The sequence below is a fragment of the Diceros bicornis genome, chromosome 2 (genome assembly GCF_020826845.1).
Source record: "Diceros bicornis minor isolate mBicDic1 chromosome 2, mDicBic1.mat.cur, whole genome shotgun sequence".
NCBI classification, from domain to species: Eukaryota; Metazoa; Chordata; class Mammalia; order Perissodactyla; family Rhinocerotidae; genus Diceros; species Diceros bicornis.
In genome coordinates, this window is record NC_080741.1 from 82785637 (window position 1) to 82812560 (window position 26924).

The 26924-nt window shown below is 46.1% G+C and overlaps 2 protein-coding genes across 3 annotated transcripts in view; one reads left to right on the forward strand and one right to left on the reverse strand.

The window, feature by feature from the left end:
* Nucleotides 1-26924, forward strand: part of TTLL3 (tubulin tyrosine ligase like 3) — a 48559-nt gene that overhangs the window by 12507 nt on the left and 9128 nt on the right. The window contains 4 exon segments of the mRNA XM_058564499.1: nt 258-501; nt 1809-2244; nt 9879-10199; nt 10201-10318. Coding sequence (XP_058420482.1) covers nt 258-501; nt 1809-2244; nt 9879-10199; nt 10201-10318 — 1119 coding nt within the window.
* Nucleotides 13302-26272, reverse strand: CIDEC (cell death inducing DFFA like effector c). Of its 2 annotated transcripts, none has more exons than XM_058564479.1 (6): nt 26220-26272; nt 25711-25788; nt 24651-24804; nt 17451-17609; nt 17178-17332; nt 13302-13848 (listed from the first exon to the last, which is right to left on the reverse strand). In XM_058564479.1, exons 2-6 carry the CDS (start codon nt 25767-25769, stop codon nt 13647-13649), a joined length of 729 nt encoding a protein of 242 aa, XP_058420462.1. In that variant the 5' UTR covers nt 25770-25788; nt 26220-26272; the 3' UTR covers nt 13302-13646. The 2 variants fall into 2 exon arrangements, with proteins under 2 accessions (XP_058420462.1, XP_058420459.1); XM_058564476.1 differs by having other exon boundaries at nt 17178-17365.

Here is a 26924-nt window from a genome sequence, read left to right on the forward strand (position 1 = left end):
AGTTTTTTAAAAAGCCCAATGCTGTTTGAAATTTTATCTGTGCATATATTCCTTTTCAATCAGCAAAACTGGTTAATTTAAAAAAATTTTAAATCCTTAGCTGATTCTTATCTTTCCTAAAGGGAACAGGGTGGGAGACAGCCTTTCCCACTTGGCCCAGTCAGTTCTGTGGAGCTTGTGATGAGCTATCCATGGCCCCCTGGCCCTTCCGCCAGCCCACGCCTGACCTGATCCCTGACCACCTGTTTCCCCCTTAGGAATCATGTGCATGGACCACCTGGAGGAGATACTGAAGCTGGTGGATGGCGACCCCAGCATGATGAAGGACAACAAATGGGTGGTGCAGAAGTATATTGAGCGGCCCCTGCTCATCTTTGGCACCAAGTTTGACCTGAGACAGTGGTTCCTGGTAACCGGCTGGAACCCACTTACTGTGTGGTTCTACCGTGACAGCTACATCCGCTTCTCCACGCGACCCTTCTCCCTGAAGAACCTGGACAAGTGAGCCCCATCGCTTCCCCCCATGAACTCTTAGTCTAGTTAGGGAGCTGGCAAGGAACAGGAGGTTCCAGTGCAACACTGGGCTCCAAGCACAGACTCTGCAGGCAGGCAGGCCCTCCATCCATCCAACCATCCTTCCAGCCAACAGATACTTCCCGAGTGTGTACCCTGTGCCGTTCACTGGTCTAGGCACTTGGGCTACAGCAGTGAAGAAAACAAGAGTCCAGTTCTCAAGAGTTCACATTCCAGCAGGGGGAAACAGACAAGCAATGAACATAATAAGTAAAATTATCTAATAGGTTAAAAGGTGATATGTGTTATTAAAAAAAAAAAAATGTATGGGGCTGGCCCTGTGGCGTAGTGGTTAAGTTCGCACGCTCTGCTTTGGCGGCCCGGGGTTCGCAGGTTCGGATCCTGGGCGTGGACCTATGCACTGCTTGTCAAGCCATGCTGTGGCAGGCATCCCCCATATAAAGTAGAGGAAGATGGGCACGGATGTTAGCATAGGGCCAATCTTCCTCAGCAAAACGAGGAGGATTGGCAATGGATGTTAGCTCAGGGCAAATCTTCCTCACAAGACAAAAGAAAAAAAAAAGAATGTAGAGCAGGGTAGGGAGGTCAGGAGAAATGCAAGAGGACAGAGGCAAGTTGCAGTATTACCTTGGGTGAGAGAAAGCCTTGTTGAGCCTTGGGCTCAAATTCCATCTCTGCAGCTTCCTAGCTGTGTGACTTTAGTCAAGTGAAAACCTATTGAAGCTTCAGCGTCCACATCTGAAGAATGGAGGCAGTCATACGAAACTCATAATTATAGCTGTCAGTTATTGAGCACTTCTTGTATATTATCCCAGTCATTCGTGAAAACCCAATGACTTGGGTCCTGTTATTCCCCCGTTACAGATGTGGAAGGAGCACTTGGGTTAAATGACCTGCCCAAGATCTCACAGCTAGTCAGTGGTGAAGCTAGGACTTGAGCACATGTCTTGATGACCACAGGGCCCGTGCTCTTACCCACCTTTTTATCTTCCAGGCACCGGGAGGGTTAATTGAGACTATGCACAAAGCGTTTAATACTGTGGCCCCCATAGTCAGTGCCCTCAGAGAGGTCCTGAGAGATAAGACTGGCTCTGGCCCTAGAAGAATGAAATGGTGCCCCAGACTTTGTCCTCCTTGTCCTGGCCAACAGGGCCCCATCTCAAGTTGAACAGTAAGGGTGGCCCAGGGCTGGTTCCAGGGTTTGCCTGCCCTCCCCAGGTTAGAGTGGGAGGGGTACAGGGAACCAGACCTCAGCTTTCTGTTCTCTGTCCTAGTTCGGTGCACCTGTGCAACAACTCCATTCAGAAGCACCTAAAGAATTCATGCTGTCGGCACCCGCTGCTGCCCTCAGACAACATGTGGTCAAGCCGGGAGTTCCAGGCCCACCTTCAGGAGATGGGGACCCTGAATGCTTGGTCCACTATCATGGTGCCGGGCATGAAGGCCGCAGTGATCCACGCCCTGCAGACCGCCCAGGACACTGTGCAGGGTCGGAAGGCCAACTTTGAGCTGTATGGTGCTGACTTTGTGTTTGGTGAGGACTTCCAGCCCTGGTTGATCGAGATCAACTCCAGCCCCACCATGGAGCCCTCCACGCCTGTCACCGCCCAGCTCTGTGCCAACGTGCAAGCCGACACCCTGCGCGTGGTCATTGACTGGCGACTGAACCACAACTGTGACACTGGAGCCTTTGAGCTCATCCACAAGCAGGTGAGGTGGCCAGGCCCAGGCAGGCCTCCAGCGAATCTGCCCCCTCTTCCAGTCGGTCCCGTAGTGAGGCACAGGGCACAGCAGTCAGACAGACCCAGTCCAAGTTCTGGTCCTGCCACAGTGACTCAGTCCAGCCACTTCACCTCCTGGAGCCTCCGTTTCCTCATCTGCAAGATAGAGATGCTATTACTGTCTTTCTTCTGGGTTTGGGAGGAGGAAGTGAGTTCATACATGTGGATAATATGTCCAGAGAGGCATATAGCATAGTGTTAAAAGCTTAGGCTCTGGAACCTCCCTGAGTTCAAAACCCTGCTCAATAACTATGAGCTGTTTGACTTTCAACAACTTCCTAACCTCTGGGGGGGGTCTCAGTTTCCTCATCTGTAAAAAAGGAATGAAAACAGTACCTACCTTAGAAGGTATGAGAATTAAATGAGTTGATACAGGTAAGGCACTTTAGAACAGGGCCTGGCACAGTAAACGCTACACATTGCTACTGCTGCTGTGACTTAATAAGGTTGTTAGGCGTCTCATGATAAACAGCATCACTGTACAATGCCTGAACACATAGTAAGAGTCAATTACTCTTACTCAGTAATAGCAGTGGAAGCTGCTATTATTATCATCATTGTTTTACTCATCTTGTAATTATTTTACTCGCCTTGTTCCAAAAAGATATTTGAGTCTACTTATCAGAATAGAGTAAGATTTTTACAAGTCAGTCAGAAAACCGATTTCAAGGATGTCTGAGCTCTAAAAGTAATTTCTTGTGGCAGTTAAATTAAATATCCGAATCTTTTGGATTAGGATTCAGCTTCCATCAAAGTTTGGCCACAGGGAGAGGATGTGCTGATGGCACGACCTGGGTGTCCTGGTCTTTGTCACAGTTGCTGATCATATCTTAATATATTGGCATTTTGCTTTCCAAAACTGTAAAGGAGCAAATGTAAGGGCAGGAAAATAAGACAAAGCCAAGGGAAAAGGGAACACTGTAGCCCCGTGGTTCCCAAATGCTGGTTCACAGGCCAGAACTGCCTGGAACACTTTCCAAAGGTACCAGTGGCAGGAAGCCTCACCCCCAGAGCTTGATCAGAATTGTCTGGCTTAGGGACTATGCATCTGCATTTTTCAAATGTCCTAGTTCTCCCCAAAATCTTTAAAGCTGACTTTTCTTGTTTTATTTATTTATTTATTTATTTATGTGGTGAAGAAGATTGGCCCTGAGCTAAGCTCTGTCAATCTTCCTCTATTTGCTGAGGAAGATTAGCCGTGAGCTAACATATGTTCCCATCTTCCTCAGTTTTATATACAGGATGCCTCCACGGCATGGCTAGATGCTGGTCCATATGTCTGCGCCCAGGATCCGAACCTGCAAACCCTGGGCCGCCAAAGCAGAGTGTGCGAACTTAAACACTACACTACCGGGTGGCCCCCTTGTTTTTGTTTTTTAAACCAACATGTGATCAAGATTCACACTTTGCATTGGTTGTTTTATCTTGTTATTTTTTATTTTCATTTTTCTTTCTCCCCAAAACCCCAGTATATAATTGTATGTCATAGTTGCACGTCCTTCTAGTTGCTGTATGTGGGACGCTGCCTCAGCATGGCCAGAGAAGCCGTGCGTTGGTGTGCGCCCGGGATCTGAACCCGGGCCACCAGCAGCGGAGCGTGAGCATTTAACCGCTAAGCCATGGGGCCGGCCCCCTATTTTATCTTTTTAATCTCTTTTTTAATTGACACTTCCCCTCAAAAAGGAGAGGCAGGGTGGAAAGTGCACAGGAATCACTGGTCCATAACACCTCTGAAATCCCGCCTGGAATATATTTCTAGTTTTGCTATTAGGACCCATTGTTACTTCCTAGGAGTTCTCCACGGCTCTTGCTTCCATCCATTGGGACGTTAGTTCAGCCCTGAATCATCCTTTCTTTTCCAGGAATATTCTCAATAGTTCTTAGTCTGTTACCTGCTCATAGAAGTTTGGAGGTACAAAAGCCTCTCTCATTCCATATTGCCTCTGTCCCTTTCAGTCCAAGTTGATATTCATAAAAACCTTGAGGGTTTCTTATATATCAATTTATAATCCATTCTATTACACAAAAGCATGTCCACAAATCTTAGAGATAAGCTCTTCTCTCCTCTGTGCGGCTACTGTAGGACAACAACACTCAAAGTTATAGAAGCCCCACTGTTAACAGAGAGGGCCTACAACCCTCTCTGTTGACTCAAAATGTATTTAAGACTTAAACATAAGACCTGGAGGTATGTCTTTGAGATGCTTAAAGATCTGTAGCTGCTTTAAAGTGTCTATCAAGCATGACTTAGATCTCACTGAGGTTTTGGGGTTTTCTTAATTGAGATATAATTGACATGTAACATTATATTAGTTTCAAGTGTACAGCATGATGATTTGATATTTGTATATATTGCAAAATGATCGCCACAGTATGTCTGGTTAACATCCATCACCACCATAGTTACCAATTTTTTTTTCTTGCAGTGAGAACTTTTAAGATGTACTCTCAGCAACTTTCAAATGTACGGTATTATTAACTATAGTCACCATGCTGTACATTACATCCCCATGACTTATTTATTTTATAATGGGAAGTTTGTACCTTTTGACCATCTTCACCCATTTCACCCACCCCCACCCACCACCTCTGGCAACCACCAATCTGTTCTCTGTATCTAGGAGACAGGTTTTTTTTAGATTCCACCTGTAATCAAGATCATATGGTATTTGTCTTTCTCTGTCTGACTTACTTCACTTAGCATAATGTCCTGAAGGTCCAACCATGTTGTCACAAATGGCAAGATTTCCTACTTTTTCTTTTTCTTTTTTTTAAATTATATTATTTATTTATTTTTTTTGTGTGTGAGGAGATCAGCCCTGTGCTAACATCTGCCAATCCTCCTCTTTTTTTGCTGAGGAAGACTGGCCCTGGGCTAACATCCGTGCCCATCTTCCTCCACTTTATATGGGACGCTGCCACAGCACGGCTTGCCAAGCAGTGCGTCAGTGCGCACCCGGGATCCGAACCGGCGAACCCCGGGCCACCGCAGTAGAGCGCACGCACTTAACCGCTTGCGCCACCGGGCCTGCCCTCCTACTTTTTCGTTCTTGAATAATACTCCATCTATACCACATCTGCTTTATCTGTTCATCCATCAGTGGATACTTAGGTTGCTTCCATGTCTTGGCTATTGTAAATAATGTTGCGATGAACATGGGGTACAGATATCCTTTCAAGTTAGTGTTTTTGTTTTCTTCAGATAAATACTCAGAAGTGGAATTGCTGAATCATGTGGTAGTTCTATTTTTAATTTTTTGAGGAACCTCCATATTGTTGTCCATAGTGGCTGCACCAATTTACATTCCCATCAACAGTGCACAAGGGTTCCCTTTTCTCCACATCCTCACCAACACTTGTTATTTCTTGTCTTTTTGATAATAGCTCTGAGGTGATATCTCATTGTGGTTTTGATTGCATTTCCCTGATGATTAGTGATGTTGAGCACCGTTTCATGTATCTATTGCCCATCTGTATGTCTTCTTTGGAAAAGTATTCAGGTCCTCTGCTCATTTTTTAATCGGATTGTTTGTTTTTTTGCTGTTGAGTTGCATGAGTTCTTTATATATTTTGGATGTTAACCCCTTATCAGATAAGGGATTTGCTAATATTTTCTCCCATTCAGTAGGTTGCCTTTTTATTTTGTTGATGGTTTCCTTTGCTGTGCAGAAGCTTTTTATATTGATGTAGTCCCACTTGTTTATTTTTGCTTTTGTTGCCTTTTTGTTGTCAAATCCAAAAAGTCATTGCCAAGACCAATGTCAAGGAGCTTACTGCCTGTGTTTTCCTCTAGGAATTTTATGGTTTCAGGTCTTACATTCAAGTATTTAATCCATTTTGAGTTGATTTTTGTGTATGGTGTAAGATAGGAGACCAGTTTCATTCTTCTGCATGTGGCTGTCCAGTTTTCCCAACACCATTTATTGAAGAGACTGTCCTTTCCCCGTTGTATATTCTTGGCTCCCTTGTCATAAATTAATTGATTATATATGCATGGGTTCATTTCTCGTCTCTCTATTCTGTTCCACTGATCTACGTGTCTGTTTTTATGCCAGTACCATACTGTTTTGATGACTATGGCTTTGTGATATAGTTTGAAATCAGGAAGTGTGATGCCTCCAGCTTTGGTCTTCTTTCTCAAGATTGCTTTAGCTATTCAGGGTCTTTTGTGGTTCCATACAAATTTTAGGATTGTTTTTTCTATTTTGGTGAAAAAATGCCATTGTAATTTGGATAGAGATTGCATTGAATCTGTAGATTGCTTTGGGTAGTCTGGGCATTTTAATAATATTAATTCTCCCAATCCCTGAGCACGGAATATCTTTCCATTTATTTGTGTCTGTAAATTCTTTCATCAGTGTCTTATAGTTTTCGGTGTATAAGTCTTTCACCTCCTCAGTTAAACTTATTCCTAGGTATTTTATTCTTTTTGATGCTCTTTAGTCTAGAACAGCCTCACTGCTTTTTTTTCATAGTTTGGATCTTTTGAAGGATCTGGTTGTTTTGTGGCACTGACCCACATTCTGGATTTATCTGATTGTTTCCTTGTGGTGGTGTTCAACTTGTTCTTCTGTTATCTGAATGTCCTGTAAACTAGAAGTTGGGTCAAACAGCTTGATGAGATTCAGGTTAAACATTTTTGGCAAGAACACTTGAGAGGTGGTGCTGGGTACCTCGTATGGCATCACAAGGCAAGGCACACATTGTCAGAGTGTCTCACGATTAGTGATGCTGACTCTGACCATGGGGTTAAGGTGGCGGCTACCAGATCTCTCCTTTGTAAGCTGCATCCTCCCCTTTGCAATGATCAGTTACTTTGTGAGGTGATACTTTGGCTGTGTGCAAATGACAGATTTTTCTGTCATCCTTTTCACCTACTTGTTTTGATATCTAGTTTTGATTTTTGCCTATTATATTAGAGGTGCAACATGGTAAATTTTTTTTTAATTTTTTTTTTTTTCTGTGAGGAGATTAGCCCTGTGCTAACATCTGCCAATCCTCCTCTTTTTTTGCTGAGGAAGACTGGCCCTGGGCTAACATCCATGCCCATCTTCCTCCACTTTATATGGGACGCCGCCTCAGCATGGCTTGCCAAGCAGTGCATTGGTGCACGCCCGGGATCCGAACCGGCGAACCCCAGGCCGCCGCAGCAGAGCGCGCACACTTAACCGCTTGCGCCACTGGGCTGGCCCCTATTGTGAAATTTTTGTTGTACATTATTGTTTGTCAGTCACCATATAAATGCATCCCTTCACCCCTTGTGCCCATCCTCTACCCCCCTTGCCCCGGTAACCACCAGACAGTTGTCTCTGTCCGTGTGTTGGTTTATCTTCCACTTATGAGTGAAATCATGTGGTGTTTGCCTTTCTTTATAGCTTATTTTGCTTAACATAATACCCTCCAGGTCCATCCAGGTTGTTGCAAATGGTACGATTTTGTCTTTTTTATGGCTGAGTAGTGTTCCATTGTATATATATACCACATCTTTATCCATTCATCAGTCGAGGGACACTTGGGTTGCTTCCATGTCTTGGCTATAGTGAATAATGCTGCGATGAACATAGGGGTGCGTAAGCCTCTTTGGATTGTTGATTTCACGTTCGTTGGGTAGATACCCAGTAGTGGGATAGCTGGGTCATAGGGTATTTCTATTTTTAATTTTTTGAGGAATCTCCATACTGTTTTCCATAGAGGCTGCACCAGTTTCCATTCCCACCAGCAGTGGATTAGGGTTCCCATTTCTCCACGGCCTCTCCAGCATTTGCTGTTTTTTGTCTTGGTGATTCTAGCCATTCTCATGGGTGTAGGGTGATATCTTAGTGTTGTTTTGATTTGCATTTCCCTGATGACTAGTGATGTTGAACATCTTTTCATGTGCCTATTGGCCATCTGTATATCTTCTTTGGAGAAGTGTCTCTTCATTTCCTCTGCCCATTTTTGGATTGGGTTGTTTTTTTTGTTGTTCAGTTGTATGAGTTCTTTATATATTATGGAGATTAGTCCCCTGTCGGATATATGGTTTGCAAATATTTTTTCCCAGCTGGTGGGCTGCCTGTTCATTTTGATCCTGGTTTCATTTGCCTTGTAGAAGCTCTTTAATCTGTCGAAGTCTCACTTGTTTATTTTTTCTTCAGTTTCCCTTGTCTGAGTAGACATAGAATTTGAAAAGATCCCTTATGACCAATGACGAATAGTGTCCTGCCTATATTTTCTTCCAGGAGTTTTATAGTTTCAGGTCTCACCTTCAGGTCTTTGATCCATTTTGAGTTAATTTTTGTGTATGGTGAAAGAAGATGGTCCACTTTCATTCTTTGGCAAGTGGCTGTCCAGTTTTCCCAGCACCATTTATTGAAGAGACTTTCCTTTCTTCATTGTATGTTCTTAGCTCCTTTGTTGAAGATTAGCTGCCTGTAGATGTGAGGTTTTCTTTCTGGGCTTTCAATTCTGTTCCATTGATCTGTGTGTCTGTTTTTGTACCAGTACCATGCTGTTTTGATTACTATTGCTTTGTAGTATGTTTTGAAGTCAGGGATTGTGATGCCTCCAGCTTTGTTCTTTTTCCTCAGGATTGCCTTAGATATACGGGACCTTTTGTTGCCCCATAGGCATTTTAGTATTTTTTGTTCTATTTCCATGAAGATGTCCTTGGGATTCTGATTGGGATGCATTGAACCTGTAGATTGCTTTAAGTAGTATGGACACTTTAACTATGTTTATTCTTCCAGTCACTGTGCATCAACATGATAAATTGTTAATTCTGTCATTCCTTCTACATTTGTTAGCTCAGGTTCTTCTGTAAAGATGAGCTTTCCCTCATCACCAGGGCTTTCTGGGAGCTCTGATACCTGTATTTTTAACAAGCTGCGAGTAACTCTGATGTTTAGATAGATTCTAATCGGGATCCTTTGATGACACACAAAACACCTCAGAGTAGCTCCGCATTAAGAGGAGAGTTCTCAGCCCGAGCCGGGGGCTGTCCTGGAGCCCAGCTACAGGAAGCACAGCTTGGCTTCAGAGGAACTGGAAATTGTGCAGGAGCTCCTTCCTTTCTTGGACTTTTTCTCTGCCTCCCTCTGCATGTCTGCTACTTCATTCTTTCACACAATGCCTTCTTAAAGTCTCTTAGTTTCTGCCTGTCCATAACTTGAGTTCACACAAGGCTGTAGGTGGGGTCTGAGCTTCTTATCTGTCTGGGTGTCATAACTCAAATAGTCTCTTCAGAGAATCTGGATCAACTCGGGAAGCTATGCATTGGCAGTGGCCTGGGGAGTAGAGCCACACACATTCCAGCTGGGGCTGGGGCAGCATGGGAGAGCTAGGGGGTGGAGGAGTGTGGGGGCGTGCCTAAGACTCCCCCACTCCTCTGGGTTACTGATCCCATGGGCTCTGTGACTCTCCTGGTTTGATTCAGGCCTCCAGCACCGGATGCCTGAGCGGACAGAGGCAGGCTTCCCGTTGATCAGCCCCAGAAATTCATTCCGTCCATCTCTGCCCTGAGTCCTTCTGGGCCTAGGATTCCAGCATCACTGTCTGAAGAGGCCTGTCTCCTCTTTTTTCCCACAGCCCGCTGTGGAGGTGCCCCGGTATGTGGGTACCCAGCTCCTAGTAAAGGGTGAGGCCATCAAGAAGCCCCTGGCAATGTGTCACCGGCGGATACGGGTCCGCCCAGCTCCTCACCTGCTGACCCAGCAAGACTCTGGGGAAGGCAAGGACTTGGGGACCCTTACCCACAGGTCAGCTCCTAGGGAAGTTGCTGAGGCCAGGAGCTTCGGGCACATGGAGAAGCCAGACTCCACTGCCACCACCTCGGCCCCCAGAAGGGGTAAGAAAGGCAAAGAGAAAAGTGTCATAGCCCTGGTCTGCCCCAATCTCCAGCAGTGGGAGGCCCCACCCCGGCAGCACCAGGATGGGCTGCATTTTCACCATGACCTTTGCTAGTGGGGACAGGCAGCCCCACCCCTTGAACAGATTGCCCCTGAGTCTGAAGAACCCCCAGGCCCTGGGTAACACCATTCCCCCAAAACACCCCACGGGCCCAAGACAACTTCTTCCTGCTCTCCAAGCCCCTCCTAACCACCTGGATTTGCCTCTCACCCACAGCCCCGCCAAAGAACCACCAGTAGCAAGTAAAGGCCACCAGTTAGAAAGTATTTTTTAAAAATACATGAAACAAGTACTGTCCCCTCCAAAGGAGTCACCTTGAGAGGCAGTTGTACTTGTTTCAAAGATGCCAAGACTCAATCCCTGGCCCATCTCTCTCCAGAGCCCAAGCCTTTTCTGCCATGGTATTCTGACCTTGCCTCCACGCAAAGTCACCTGGCGGGGAAAGGAAGGAATACTGTACAGCACTTAACAGTTTACACTACGTTGCTACCTGAGCAGCTCCTTTAGTCCTCACAGCCTAGCGAGGCAGGTGCCATTATCCCCATTTTCCATCAGAGGAATCAGGAAGTTTAAGGAAGTTGCCCGAGGTTGCACAGCTCAGAAGGGGCTGAGCTGGGATGCAGACCCAGGTCTGTTGGACTCCAAACCCTGTGTTCTTCCCCACAGCCTCTGGAGGAGGAACGGGGAGGGCTCCATCTGCCCTCACATGCCCCAGCCCTTACCTCCCCCACCTCCCTGCCCTCCACACACACCTGGAGGGGCAACTGGCCTGCCCTGGGCCCGCCTCACAGCCTCTCTTGCTCCCACAGCCCCTTGCCACTTCCCCAGCCTCCACACCCAGGCCTGGCTGCCATCCCCCAACGTGCTCCGCGCCCAGGGGCAGGACCTCAGACTGCAGTACAGCAAGCCAGTCGGCACTAGGACCCTGTTGACCACCAGCAAGGCCTCCATAACACTACCTACCACCAAGGGTAGGATTTCCTTACCACCGGACCCTGAGCTCAAGCTGGCATCCAACACCCTGAAACCAAGAAAGGTGGGCCTCAAACTGTGACTCGCACCCTGGCAGGCCATGCTGAATCCTGGCATCAGGGCTGGAGGGCACAGGCGGAGGGCAGCTCCCAGGCTGGCTGGAGCCCCAAGGGAAGGGCTCGTTTCCCTAGGAACCCCCTTCCTGGACAGATTCCTGATCATCTCTTCTCCTTCTCCCCTCCTTTCACACCAATCCTGTCGCTCCACAGCACCTTCGTGGTCCCCATCCGGCAGGTGCCTTGTGGCCGCTACACTTGGAAGGTGGGAGTACTCCTAGCACCCAGAGGAAGAGCAAACAAGAAGTTTTTAAACAAAAATAAGTTCTGGAATAAATTTTTTTTAAAGGATTGTGTGATTCTATTTACTTGACATTGTAGAAAATGCAAACTATATAGGAGGACAGAAAGTCAGTGGTTGCCAGGGGCTTGGGGGGCTGGTGGGGATTGACTGGAAGGGGGCATAAGGGAGCTTTTTGGAATGCTGGACATGGTGGTTACATAAATATATGAATTTGCCAAAACTTAGTTGAACTATATGCCTTAAAAGGATAAGTTTTATTGTATGCCAATTATACCTCAACGAACTTATTTTTTTTAATTCAAAGATTTAAATAATGAGTTTTTTAAAAGATGTGCACAAACACAGACAGGCCTGGCAAGAAACTTGGCAAGAATGCAAGTGGTTTTATCTTGTTTTGGGCTCAGACGGTGCCGTGCTGTGTCATAAGGCCCCCCGGCATTTTAGAATCCCTCTTCTGAAAGGTCTCCTGTGCATGCATAAGTACCAGCCTGAGCAGAGATGGAAAGACAAAGGCAGAGGGACTGGGACCCAGCCTGCCTTACCTGCAGCAGACCTCCCTTCCCCTGGCAGTGCTTGGCCCGGCCTCGGGCCCTCCTGCCCTCCAGTGCTCTTTGGAGTTTGCCCTCCACACGCTCCAGCCCGGTCAAAGGCTGCCCTGTCCTGTTCACTGCCCACAGCTGGTGCGACTCCATTAGCCTCCAAGCTCCTGGAAGAAAACGCAGAACCTAATTTTCCCTGGGCTGGGAGGGCTCTGGTCAGTCCCTCAGGACTCACGTGCGAAACGCTGAATCTCAGGAGCAGGGGAGTTGGAACAAATTCCAAACTTCCACCACCCCCAGCCCAGCTTCACAGGAGGAGCACATAGGCCACAGCCTCAGCAAGGGTTGACCAGGAATCTCTTCTGGCTGACGTAAACATCGTGCCTCCATGCCAGAAGGCCCGCTCGCGGATCCAGGACAGCACTGAGCCGGGCCTCCAGCCACAACCGCAGGAGCAGGAAAGCCCAGAGTAGAGATCTTCTCCCGAGCTCTGGCAGCTCCTCCCACGCCTGGCTGCAGGCTGTGGGGCGGCTGCCAGCAGTAACTCGCCAACTCTAGCTCTGGTAACACAGGCCTGGGTCTTGGTGTTTAACAAACCCCGATAGGCTTTACAGCAAGGGTCAGAAAGGACACAGTTTTGAATCAGAGAGCCATGGACTAAACACAGCCACCGGCATACCTCGTCTTTCGTGCTTGTCTTGTGCCAGTTGCCCTGTGTTGAAATAATGCCCGCTCACACTCATGAGAAACGAATCTTCTCTGTGGCTCCCTAATAGCTCATTTTGAAATGCTGAGGTTGAAGGTTCTGAACATGCAAGACAAGCTGCCTGGCAAGCCAGGGAAGGCCCTGGTGGAGAGCGCAGTGCAGCCTGATTAGTGCTTTCCCACCTAAACTCTTAATTAAAAGGTGGTAATAAACACAAGACTGAGAAATGAGAAGAGTGCCTTCATCCCACCTGCCAATCAAAGCCCTTCTCATAGGCACACTTATTTTGGAAATTGTCATTTGTCTTATTGATTACGTGGTCTGTTCAAGTCTCCGATTAAGCAGACATTAGTTCCAGAATCAACTGCAATTTTTTTTTCTTTTGTACAAAAAGTGCTGTTTCCTGTAACCCGCATTGTGGAGAATGGGTTGACCGCAGATTCCTCTCTTCCCTTAGACCTTCGAATCTCCCAGATAGAACTCCACCCTCACCCCCAAAGAACACATGCAAAGAAGATGTATCAGCATAAATAATTTATCGCAAGCTCTCTAATGACATACACTAGTGGGCTTGACAATTCACTCAGGGGTATTCGGGGCGGGGGCCAGGAGGTAGGGAGTGTGATGCAGGTGTAGCATGTGAAGACAGGTAGCTGAGGGGCAGACCGCGTGCCTAGCCTGCTGGTGACCAGTCTTGGTCAGCTAAGCTCCCTTGGGCAGAAAGGAGCTGGGCCAGGCCAAGAACCCTCAGTTCCCCTTTGCTTCCCCCTGCTTCCTCATTCATGAGGAAGGTGAGGGAGGTGTGACGAGGTAAGATGCTCTCTAGCTGCTGGCTTGAGCGTGCTACCAGCTGAGCACGGGGTCCCCAGTCTAGACTTGGCTGGGGAAGACCTCCAAGGACTTGGGCCTTCGTTGCAGTATCTTCAGACAGGATGGGGTGAGGGGTGGGGCCTTGTCCTTGGGGGGCTGCCCTCCCGCTGGGGCATCCAGGAGCTGCTGCATGTAACAGGAGGTACCAAGCAACACATGGCCTGTGGCCTGCATGCTGAAGAGGGCCCAGCGAAGAGCTTTCCTGGGTGGAATGAGAAGGTACTAGAGTCAAAACATGTGGAAAACCCCTCCCTGCATCCCCAAAATGCCTCCTCCCTCATGCTCCCTTCATAATTTCATAAACTGTAGAGCGATGTGCAGACAGGAACAGGTGCTGCCTTCCCTCAGCAAATGGGAAATGGTCTGCAGGCATTACCTGCAATTGTACCTTAATTGAGATGTCCGTAACCTCCCAATTTTCTCAGGCAAAATTCAAGCTCGTTTACGAAGGCCTTTTATTTCTGTAATACTACTTTGGACCAGCCAGACTGATCGACGTAATATGGCTCTGCCCTTCACGACCTCTGTTCTAGACTCCAAAGCGTTTCCGAGTCATTTGTACTCTAGCTAATTTTCTGAGTGCTGGGTATGAAGTTCTCCACGCCTGGTGTTAGAATGTACTGAGAAGAGAACTTGAGTCAGACAGGCCAGCGTTCTAATCCAGTCTCATTAGCTGTGTGAACCTTGGCAAACTGCTCCAGTACTGAGCTTCTGCTTCCTCATCTGTAAAATGGGACCATGCCATTTTGATCCCTCACAAGGTTAGGAGGTTGAAATAACATAAACCACTTAACGTGGGGCCTGATGTGTAGAAGAACAGGAGAAACATCAAGAATAGCTGGTTGGATGCTTGACTACTTTAACCAAGTTCTTATCCAAATCTGTTTAAAAAAGATGGGTGAGGGTCACTAGGGATGTCTAGTCCGGGGGCATCAGGGAGTGGAAACAAAAGGAAAATAAAAACTTCCTGGCCGATACTAAAACTTGAGTCCTCTATTAACCTCCATTCAATAAGTGAACTTACGTTATGGTTGAGGTGGAGGGTGGCAGAAAGGCAATTAGAACCATAAACCTCTACACATGAAAGTACTTTAAAATTTTAAAGGCTATACCTGAGATATACCCATTTCTCAAATTAGAGAACTGAGGCTTAAACCCAGCTGTCCAGCCATAAATAGGAAAGAAATTCTGACACGTGCTACGGCATGGATGAAGCTTGAAAACATTATGCTAAGTGAAATAAGCCAGATACAGAAGGACGAATATTGTGTGATTCCACTTCTATGAAGTAACTAGAATAGTCAGATTCATAGAGACAGAAAGTAGAACAGAGGTTACCAGGGGCTGGAGGGAGTGGAGGGTTAGTGTTTAACGCGTACAGAGTTTCAGTTTGGGAAGATGAAAATGGTCTGGAAATGGATAGTGGTGACGGTTGCACAACATCGTGAACATAGTTAAGGTCACTGAACTGTACACTTAAAAGTGGTCACGATGGTCAATTTTACATTATGTGTATTTTGCCACAATTAAGAAAAAACTAGCCGACACCACTAAGTCGTTACACTGATTCCAGCTTGCTATCGTTTTTTTGATACTGAGATGTCTACTGTGTTTAGGCCTGAGAGTCCCACTTCCCCCAGATGGACCGAGTTTAAAGGCTGAAACTTCTTGCTCTAGATTTGGAAATCTGCAAACTACTGGCAGCAAGCCCAGATCAAGAGGGGGCGTGACATGGTATAGGAGGAGAACGGAACTTCTAGCCACAGAACCATGCTCAAACCTGCCACGGGGTGTCACCTCTGGCAAGCAGAACCATGCAGCCTCAGGTCCCTCATCTGCAGATCGGGTGTTCAGAGAGCAAACTCAGAAAACCAGGAAGGTCTGATGTGCTCTAGCTACGTATATCCTGGCAGAAGTCTGGGGACCCTGAGCAGGATTTCTCAGAAGCCCCCTGAGAACAAGGATCACATGTGTCTTCATTGGTTCTACAATTGTTTGAATTACTGCTATGTGCCAGCATTCGTCAAGGTACTGGAGGCAAGAGCAATTCTTGCCCTCGTGGAGCTTGTTCTGATATCTTGTTTGTCTCTATCTTGAGCTTACAGCATAGCCAGGCACACGGTGGGTGCTCAGTGAATACTAAAGGAAGCAACTGGGGAGGAGTAGAATCTGTCAGAAGAAAGCGGTAAGAGGCCGTGCTCTGCTGCTCCCTAGCTTTGTGGCTTCGAACTAGTCGGATGCCTCTGCCTCAGTGGCTACATCACCTAAAGGGGTAAGAATTCTCTAGAGTACCACTGGCGCAGCTGAATTCGGGAAAAACTAGCACAACAGTACTCATCTTAGGATTTAACACATTCTCGTGCTTCCTGTGATACCTGATTAGACTTTCAAAAGTAAAGTAAAAAGAAGTTCATTAGACAATACAAATGACATTGTCCATAGACATGCCAATTAATTCTGTCCAATGGAAGGACAATGATTTCATCCCTCTTGCCCCCACGGAAAAATCCAAGTTTGTATCTATACATTTATCTCAGCATTCTCGATGGGCCTATATGTGGGTGGGATTTTGAATTCTCCTTTGAACTGATTGCAACTTCTTGCTGGTTCTCTCATTAATTAGTGAGTTCAATAAAACCTTTGACACATGTTTTGCTTTTTGTTTGTTTGTTTGTGGTGAGGGGGATCGGCCCTGAGCTAACGTCCATTGCCAATCTTCCTGTTTTTTGCTGAGGAAGATTAGCCCTGAGCTAACCTCTGTGCCCATCTTCATCTATTTTGTATATGGGATGCCGCCACAGCGTGGCTTGATGAGCGCTGTGTATGTCATCGCCCGGGTTCCAAACCTGCGAACCCCAGGACGCCGAAGCAGAGCACGCAAACTTAACCACTACGCCACCGGGCCAGCCCCCCATGTTTGCTTTCTAAATGTGGATTACGGGGCTGGCCCGGTGGCGCAAGCGATTAAGTGCACGAGCTCCACTGCAGCGGCCCGGGGTTCACCAATTCGGATCCCGGGCGTGCACTGACACATGGCTAAGCAAGCCATGCTGTGGCGGCGCCCCATATAAAGTAGAGGAAATTGGGCACGGATGTTGTTAGCCCAGGGCCAGTCTTCCTCAGCAAAGAAAGAGGAGGATTGGCAGATGTGAGCACAGGGCTGATCTCCTCACAAAGAAAAAAAAAAAGTTAATTAGGAGACTACTTAGGAAAACTCACTATTTTAGGTGGTAAAAATTAGTTGTTATAGTGGAAGATAGATAGAAAAACTAAATGTGTCCTGGTTCCACCAGGAGGAGTCTGTACACTCCTCTGGCATACACTATAGGTGTAATCTGAAGCACTAGTTCAGCCATAAAGTTCTAGACTTTAGTCATAAAGTTCTAGCATAAAGTTCTAGTTCTAACTGTCATGCTTTGTTAGCATCAACACCAGTCCCAGGCCCTGGAAGGCTGAGGCCCACATGAGCACATACGGGCTCTCCCATTGCTGCATACCCCCCCTGTCCCCAGCTAATCCCAATTCACTCACTTCAGCATGTGCTTGGCCCTGTAGCAGTGCAGATCATAGGACAGGGAGTATGTGCCATAGAGAGTTGCCTTCACGTTCAGGCAACCAATCAAGTCTTGTGGGTTCATCTTGTACAGGTCGAAGGTTATGCAGGCCACATCAATCTTCTTGGCAGGCTTATGCAAGAGACAGAGTTGGCACCTAGTGCCCTGCATCAAGACAAGCATGTGGTTGGCACCCCTCAAGGACTCCTCCCAGGCTCCCAACCTTCTCCCCCCTCAGGTGGGACCTCACCTGCTCTGATGGGGGTTGCCATTTCTGCCCCTCCTGGAGGACCATGAACACTGTGTTGTCTGCCAGGGCTTGGAAATAGTCTTCCGTCTCTACAGTTGTGCCATCTTCCTCCAGCACCAGGAAGAAGGGTTTGTCTGCCAGCCTCAGGGTGTCCCGAACCTGGGGGTAAGGCCAGTGATACTTCTGCCATCCCCATGCAGCCACAGAGCTGGTATGGGGAAGACCCACATCACATCACCTTAGCTGCCAGGGAAAGAACAAGTGGGCTGGGATCTATGGGATGGGACTAGAACCCAGGCTCTTGCTGTGGAATGACCATCCAAAGACTATTGTTACGGTACCTCTTGGTACCTGGCTTCACAGTTAATATTGTAGAACAGTGCTGTCCAATACAAATATAATAGGAGTCACATATGTAATTTTTAACTTAGATATATAATTGAGAGATAATTCACATGCTATAAAATTCACCCCTTTAAAGTATACAATTCAGTGTTTTTATTATATTCACAAAGTTGTGCAACTACCATTACTATCTAGTTTCAGAACATTTTCATCACCCAGTACCCATTAGCACTCACTCCCCATTCCCCAATCCATGGCAACCTCTACGCTACTGTGGATTTGCCTATTCTGGACATTTCATATAAATCGAAGCAGACACTATGTGGTCTTTTTAGACTGGCTTATTTTACTTCGTATGTTTTCAAGATTCATCCACGTTGTAGCACGATTCATTCCTTTTTATGGCTGAATTAAATTCTACTATATAGCTGAACCACATTTTTAACCCATTCATCAATTGATAGACATTTAGGTTGTTTCCATTTTTTGAGTAGCATGAATAATGCTGTTATGAACATTCATGTACTAGTTTTTGGGTGAACATATATTGTCAGTATTCCTGGGTGTATATCTAGGAGTGAAACTGCTGAGTCATACAATTAACTCTATGTTTAACTTTTTGAGGAATGCCCAAACTGTTTCCCAAAGCAGCTGTATCACTTTAGATTCCCACCAGCAATGTAGGAGGATTCCAATTTCTCTACATCCTCATCAATGCTTGTTATTATTTGTCTTTTATTTTAGCCATTCTGGTGGAATGAAGTGATTTTGATTTGCATTTCCCTAATGACTAATGGTGTTGAACACCTTTACGTGTGTTATTAGCCATTTGTATATCTTCTTTAGACAAATGTCTACTCAAATCCTCTGCCCATTTTGAACTGAGTTGTCTTTTTATTGTTGAGTTTTGTTTTTTTTTTTTTGAGGAAGATCAGCCCTGAGCTAACATCCAATGCCAATCCTCCTCTTTTTTTTTTTGCTGAGGAAGATTGGCCCCAAACTAACATCCGTGTCCATCTTCCTCTACTTTATACGGGACGCCACCACAGCATGGCTTGACAAGCAGTGCATCGGTGCGCGCCAGGGATCCGAAAGTGGGAACCCCGGGCCATCACAACAGAGCGCATACACTTAACCACTTGCGCCACCAAGCCGACCCCTATTGTTGAGTTATAAGAGTTCTTTATCTATTCTTGATACTTACTCTTATCAGACATGTGATTTGCAAATATTTTCTCCCATTCTGTGGGTTGACTTTTCCTTTTTTTGATAGTGTCTATTGGTGCACAAGTTTTTTGTTTTTGTTTTTGTTTTTTTCGGTAAGGAAGATTGGCCCTGAGCTAATATCTGTTGCCAATCTTCCTCTTTTTGCCGAAGAAGATTAGCCCTGAGCTAACATCGGTGCCCATTTTCCTCTACTTCATATGTGGGACACCGCCACAGCATGGCTTGATGAGCGGTGTCTAGGTCCATGCCCGCGATCCAAACCCGTGAACCCCAGACCACTGAAGCAGAGTGTGTGAACTTAACCACTATGCCACTGGGCAGGCCCCTGATGCACAAAAGTTTTTAATGTTAATTCACTCCAATTTTTTTTCCTTTGGTTGCTCGTGCTTTGGTGCCATATCTAAGAAACAAAGGTCATGAAGACTTATACTATGTTTTCTTCTAAGGGTTTCATGGTCTTAGATCTACATTTAGCTCTTTAATCCATTTTGACTTAATTTTGTACAAGTGAGGTAGGGATCTGACTTCATTCTTTTGCCTTTGGATATCCCATTATCCCAGCACCATCTGTTGAAAAAACTATTCTTTCTCCACTGAATAGTCTTGGCACCCTGTCAAAAATCAATTGACCAGCGACCCATGGGTTTATTGGACTTTCAATTCGGTTCCATTGATTTGTATGTATTATGGGCAGAATTGTAACCCCTCAAAATTTCTATGTTTAAGTCCTAAACCCCAGTACCTCAGAATGTGACTGTATTTGGAGATCGGGTCTTTAAAGAGGTAATTAAGTTACAATAAGGTCATTAGGGGCAGCCCTGATCCAATACGACTGGTGTCCTTATTAGAAGGGGAGACTAGGACAAAGAGACATACACAGAGGCAAGACCATGTGAACTTGAAGACGGCCATCTCCAAGCCAAGGAGAGAGGCCTCGGAAGAAACCACTTGACAACACGTTGATCTTAGACTTTTAGCCTCCAGATTTGAGAGAAAATAAATTTCTGTTGTTTAAGTACCATTCTGTGGTACTTTCTTATGACAGCCCTAGCAAACTAATACAGTGTGTCTATCCTTATGTCAATACCACAGTGTCTTGATTACTGTGGCTTTGTATTAAGTTTTGAAATCAAGAAGTATGAGTCCTCCAACTTCGTCTTTTGTCAAGATTGTTTTGGCTATTCTGAGTCCATTGTATTTTTATATAAATTTTGGGATCAGCTTGTCAATATCTACAAAAAGAGTAGCTAGAATTTTGATGGCGATTGCATTGAATCTGCAGATCAAGTTGGGGAGTATTGCCATCTTAACAATATTAAGTCTTCCAATCCCTAAGCACATTTGTCTTTCCATTATTTAGGTCTTCTTTAGGTCTTCAATCTAACCTATTTTGACAATGTTAATTTTGAATCAATAAGTCTTACATTTTCATTAAATTTATTCTTAAATGTTTTATTCTTATTGATGCTATTATCAATGGAATTGTTTCCATTTCATTTTCAGATTGTTCATTGCCATTGTATAGAAATACAATTGATATGTGTATATTCATCTTATATCTTGCAACCTTGATGAACTCATTTATTAGCACTAATTGTGTGTGTGTGCGAGCGCGTGTGTGTGTGTATTCCTTACGGTTTTTTATGTACAAGATCATGTCATCTGCAAATAGAGATAGTTTTACTTCTTCCTTTCCCATCAGGATGCCTTTTATTTTATTGTCTTGCCTGTTCACCCTGACTAGAACCTCCAATACGATGTTGAATAGAAGTGGCAAGAGCAAATATCCTTATCTATCCCTGATCTCAGGGGGAAAACTTGCAGAATTTCACCATTAAGTATGATGTTAGCAGGGGCCAGCCCCGTGGCTTAGCGGTTAAGTGCGTGCGCTCCGCTACTGGCGGCCCGGGTTCGGATCCTGGGCGCGCACCAACGTACCGCTCGTCCAGCCATGCAGAGGCGGCATCCCACATATGGCAACTAGAAGGATGTGCAACTGTGACATACAACTATCCACTGGGGCTTTGGGGAGAAAAAGGAGGAGGACTGGCAATAGATGTTAGCTCAGAGCCGGTCTTTCTCAGCAAAAAGAGGAGGATTGGCATGGATGTTAGCTCAGGGCTGATCTTCCTCACAAAAAAAAAAAAAGTATGATGTTAGCTGTGAGTTTTTCATAGATGCTCTTTATCACAAAGATGTAATTTCAAAATTTCTAATAGCCACATTAAAATAAAAACAGGTGAAATTACTTGTAATATATTTAAATCAATCTAAAATATGATATCAACATATTATCAAGGTAAAAATTGACAAGATTTACATTTTTTTCATGTTAAGTCTTCAAAATCCTACATGTATTTTAGACTTAAGCACATCTCAATTTCAACTAGACACATTTCTACTGCATTGGATAGTGCAACTCTAGAGCTAAACAGACCTAGGTTTGAAGTATAGCTCCCCTTCTTCATTATTCCAAATTGGAGCAAGTTATCTCCTTTCTCTGAACTAGTTTCGTCATCTATAAAGTTAAGGCAAGTACAGTCTTAGAGTCCTCACAAGGATTAAATGCTAAAGTGTATGAGATGACAGTCTGGGTTTAAATCCCAGTGAATAAAGTTGGCCTCTGCCCCTAGAAAATGGGAATAGTAACAACTAGCTCAAGGTTCTGATTACAAGAAATGCTATAAGTCACCTGGCAGACAGAGTACACGGTCCATAATGTGCATTTACTAAATTTTATACGATACTGATTAACATGGAAAGAGACCCATAGCATGTCATAGAATAAAAGCTCAGGCTACATACTACATAACCCCATTTAAGTAAGTTACATATAAGGATAGACGATTCAGGACATTCACAACCACATCATTAGTTATCTTGGAACAGTAGAATCCTCACTTTACTTTTTTGCTTGGATTCACTAGAGAATATATATATATTTTTTTGCTTAAAATCTTTCAATAAAGGCCTGGGATCAGCAACACACCAACAGCAATGAACACACCTAGCTCCCAGATCTTCATTTCTGAATACCATTCTCCACTAAAATGAAGCAGACCTCCTTAGAAAAAACGACCAATTGAAGGGCTAGGGCAGGGAAAGTACAAGATGAGCCTGCAATACCTTGTTGTGCCCAAAAGTCAGAAAGCACTCAAAGCATGATGGGGACGTGGCAAAAGGCCACAGAAGTCAGGCCGGAGGGAGTCCTACTGGCAAAGTCTGTGTGACAATGTGAATGTCAATAAATAATCTGTTACCATCCTTATATCCTATTAAAATAGGAATATTTGAGTCCCTCTTGATATAAGTAAATGAATAAGTTGAAAGTTAGATGCAGAATGAGATGTTTACTTATTACAAAGCACCTCTCTAGAAAATATTAAACACAAAGGGAAAAATAATAACTTTACATAGAGAAGCCTGACTGCACCTTCTTATTCAAATAGTCAGTCATGTGACAAATCCAAACTGTATGCAATTTTGCAGTCACAACCTATTTTTATCCTATTCCTACCAGATATACAACCTGAATCGAGGAGATAGACAATTCCAAATGGAGGGACAGAAAACAAAACTGGTTTATAATCTTCAAAACAGCCAAGGCCATTCAAGTCAAGGAAAATTGATGAACTGTTCCAGACGGAAGGAGACTAAAAGAGAAGCACAATGAAATAGAACACTTGATCCTGACCTGGATTCTTTTGCTCTAAAGGACATTACTGGGACAACTGGAAACACTTGAATGGAGTCTCGGGATTAAAGGGTAGTCATGTAACACTGGATATTTCTCAATTTTGATGGTTGTATTGTAATTACATAGGAGAATATCCTTGTTTGTAGGGAAGACCACTGAAGTATCCTGGAATGACAGGCATCAGGCTGGCAACTTACCCTCAAGTGAATCAGGAAGTCTTGTGTTGTTCTCTGTAACTTTGGTTAGTTTGAGATTGTTTCAAAACTAGTTTTAAAAAAATCCTCCAATGGCTTACTGTTATCTTTTAAAATAAAACCCAACTGTTCTCTGCCATGGCCAACGAAGGGCTTCAAACTCTGATCCCTGCCAACCACATCACTTTACCCTTTCCCCCTCACCCGCTCTGCTCCTTTCTTTCTGTTGCCAAACTTGGAAAAGGAGTCTCGATAGGCTCCTGTCTCCCCTGCTCTATCGGCAAGAGTCACTTCTGACCTGTATTCCATCTTGGAAAGATGGACCCTTACAGCTGTTCCTCCCGCATCCTCTGGAGTTAGGACTCTTGACTAAGGGATCCCAAACTCAGTGGCCATAAGAATTTCCGGAAGAATCTGCTAACAATGACAATTCCTGGGCCTCAACTAACAGTCTCAGGGGTGAAGTCTGCAAACCCATGCGTAACAAGGCGATTTGGATGCAGGACGTGGCCCCCAGACCTCAGGCTCAAAAAACAGTACTGAGGGGCCAGCCCGGTGGTATAGTGGTAAAGTTGGAGCACTCCGCTTTGGCGGCCCAGGGTTTGCCAGTTCGGATCCTGGGTGCAGACCTACTCGCTGCTCATCAAGCCATGCTGAGGCGGTGTCCCACATAGAAGAACTAGCAGGACCTACAACTAGGATATACAACTATGTACTGGGGCTTTGGGGAGAAAAAAGGAAATTAACAAAAGAAAGAAAACAGAAAAACAGTACTGAGTTTAGACTCAAGTGTGAAAGAGCCCTTTTGATTCAAGGCACAAGAAATGTAGTCTGGCACAGCCAGAAGCCTCATGAGGGAGGGGAAATTGGCTCCCAGGAAAAGAAGGGATCTAATTCAGAGAAATGGGGCAGGGAACCTGGAATAGAAGATTAAGTCAGCTATGATTTCTATGTTTACTCTAATAATTGGAAGCTCAATCCAAACATTTGATCTGTGCCAGGCACCTGGGCTTGCACATGAGCAGGGGTCCTACCTCCTGGAGCTGATAAACTAATGGGGCAGTGAAGCATGTGACTAACACGAGCCAGATTAGATGAGGCTGTGGGAGGGGCAGTGGGAGGAGTTACCCCCAACAGGTGGAGCAGGAGCATGGAAATGGGGAAGGGTGTGATTCTTGCCTGCTGTTACTACCATCCAGGAGAGCTGTGCCTCCTTGGTTTCCTGCTCTGGAAGCTTACCTGATCAATAGGTCAAAGAAAGCCTTCTGCAGCTATTAACAAAGCCTGGAAGGCCAGTGTAGGGGACAGATGGGAGGAGAACTGCCCTGGATGAAGGCAAGGGGTGGGGAAGGGAATCGCTGAAATTTTGCCCATTTCCCCAACTTCCAGGCACTTCTACAAGTTTAAGAACTATTGGAAAAGGGAAGCTAAGGGTCCTTCCAGTAAGAAAAACATGCTCTGAAAATACCACTGACCTATTGTTAGTATAGGATGGCAATATACTGCCCTTCCTCTGTCACCAGACGGAAATCATCAATCAATTGGACAGCACTCCAGGCAGGTGCTGCCAACCCATTGGAGCTGGCATCGGAACGGAAGGAAATCTTTTCACTCTCTAAGCCATGAACTCCATCCCTGCTGCATTGCTGCTCATGACCTGGAGGACAGAGGCAGCTGGCCAGTTCTCGGCCAAGTATCCAGTGGTTGGGCTGTGCTGAGGGCAGGCCCGTCCCTCACCTTGTGAAGGAGGTCCTCGAGACTGTGCGCCATGACGCCCTTCCGCACACTCCGGTCAGCAGTGCTTACTCTGCAGGGCCGGGTCCTGGGGGCCTTCGGGCTGGGCTCAGACAATAGCTGCTGGGCCACCACCGAGGCCCTCACTGCAGTACACCTGGGGGCAGTTTGGAGCATCAGAATGAGCTGTCTGCCGCCTCCCAGCCCTCACTCCATTGCAGGGTACCTCACTCCCTCACCTCTCTAGGCTAAGCTCATCATATTCCCCCTCCCTTACCACCCACCAAGCCTGCTCTAGACAGTCTTACTCAAAGGCCTGCTAGCTCAGTGCATCTCAAACCTTAGTGGACATACAAGGCCCCTGGGCATCCTGTTAAAACGCAGACTCTGATCAGTAGGTCTGGGTGGGCCTGAGATTCTACCTGTTGCATAAGTTCCCAAGTGATGTTGACTCTCTGGTTGACACTGAGCATGAGGAGTAGCAGGGCGAGAGCAGACCCACCCCACATTCCCCCACTTACCATTTGCCTCTCCTGGCCTCCCTCTTCTCACTGGTAAAGTGAGACGAAGTGGTGAAGCTGAGGTCAATGTAGGGCAGTTGTGAACTCTGATATACACAGTGTAGAACCAAAGGAGTGGAGGGAACCTGGGTTTTGGAGTCAGGCAGACCCAAGTTTGAATCCTCTCTCCACTACCCATTTGCTAGGTGATTGAGAGTGCCCACTCTGTGCCTCAGTTTCCCCATCTATTAATTCAGTATAATAATCTCCACTTCCCAAAGTTGTGGTGAGGTTTAAATGAGATCAAGACTGAGAGCACCAAGAATAGTGTCTACCTCTTTCTACTCAATGTGTGTTGGGGGGGATGGGGGGGCAGTACCATCATTATTGCCACCTGAGGGCCTGTTAGAAGTGCAAAATCTCAGGTCCCACTCCAGACCTCCTGAATCAGCATCTGCATTTTAACAAGATGCCTAGATGACTTATGTGCCCATCGAAGTCTGAGAAGGTTGGCCATACAGCTCACAGATAGTTCCTTTTCTTCCACCCTTGGCTCTCCTCACCTGAAGAGGGACTTGGGGTAAAGAAGGCTGAGGGACTTCATGGCATAGTCCATCCTCATCAGCTGGACAATGCTGGACCTGGGAAGGAAGCAGAAACAGCTCATTAGAGTGGGATGGGAGGGTCCCTCCCTCTCATCATTTGACGCAAGTCAACCCCCCCCACATCCAGCAAGCCTCCACTCCGGTCTCCCCTCTCAACTCACACACACCTTCCCCAGCCCTTCTTCTGTCCAACCCCACACACACCAACTGTGACCAAGCTGGAGACCACCTCAGTGCCCAGGCTCAGCCCTGCTCAGCAGCTGCTCCTTCCTCCCCAGGACTACTCACTCCATGTTTCTCTGACCCTGGTCTGATCACACTGGTCAGGGATCCCAAGTCAGGGCTGAAGAGGCCCTGCCTGGTCAGTTCCTGGCCCTGGGAGCAGAGTCCACTTTATGCTGGCAGGTGAGCCACACCACCTCACACCGCTGGGGACCCTTCCCTCACCTATAGTCCAGAAACCTCACCAGCCAGGCAGCCCAGTCCAAGCCTGCTCTCTCCTGTGGGTCGCTGAGCCATCCTAACCCTTCCTGAGGCTTCCCACTGGGCAAAGGGACTTTCTGCGATGATGGAGACGTTCTATATCCATTCTCCCCAATACCGGAGCTACTAGTCCCACGTGGTTATTGAGCACTTGAAATGTACAACTAGCACATTTACTAGGGAAATTGAGGAGTTGGAATTTTAATTTTATTTAATTAAAAAGCTGATTGTAAATTAAATTTAGCTAATTTAAATTTAAATAGCCACCGTGGCTTATGGCTACTGGCAAGCATACCAGACAGCACGGCTCTAGCCGGCAGCCCTGAGCGTACTCGCCGCTTTCTCTCCGTACCCTCTGTGCTCAGCTCCTGCATGCTGCAGGCCTTTGCGCAGGCAGTTCCCTCCACCTTTGACCCCTTCCTCTGGCCCGGGCTAAACGCTTACTGCTTTCCCCTTTTCGGAAAGCCTTCGTAGATGGCTCACAGAATCTCCCCGTCATCCCGCTCTCTCTACCTCCTAGCCAAGTGTGCCTCAGTGTCTCTTTCTGCCTTAGCCCCCAGTCCCTGTGTGCCTCGCCCTGAGACGTTCTCCCTGCTCCCAGTACAGAGAGGGCCTGGCACCGAGCAAGGGGCTCAAGGGGCGGCCATGGAACACAAGGCCCCTCCCCAGTCAGGGAAAACCACTCTCCC

Coding starts and splice junctions, on each gene's coding strand:
- CIDEC (XM_058564476.1), bottom strand. CDS start 25,769: ATGAGGATGGACTATGCCATGAAGTCCCTCAGCCTTCTTTACCCCAAG. Junction 17,610..24,650: donor TCGAGGACCTCCTTCACAAG/GTGAGGGACGGG, acceptor CCTTACCCCCAG/GTTCGGGACACCCTGAGGCT. Junction 17,366..17,450: donor GGCAACCCCCATCAGAGCAG/GTGAGGTCCCAC, acceptor GTCTTGATGCAG/GGCACTAGGTGCCAACTCTG.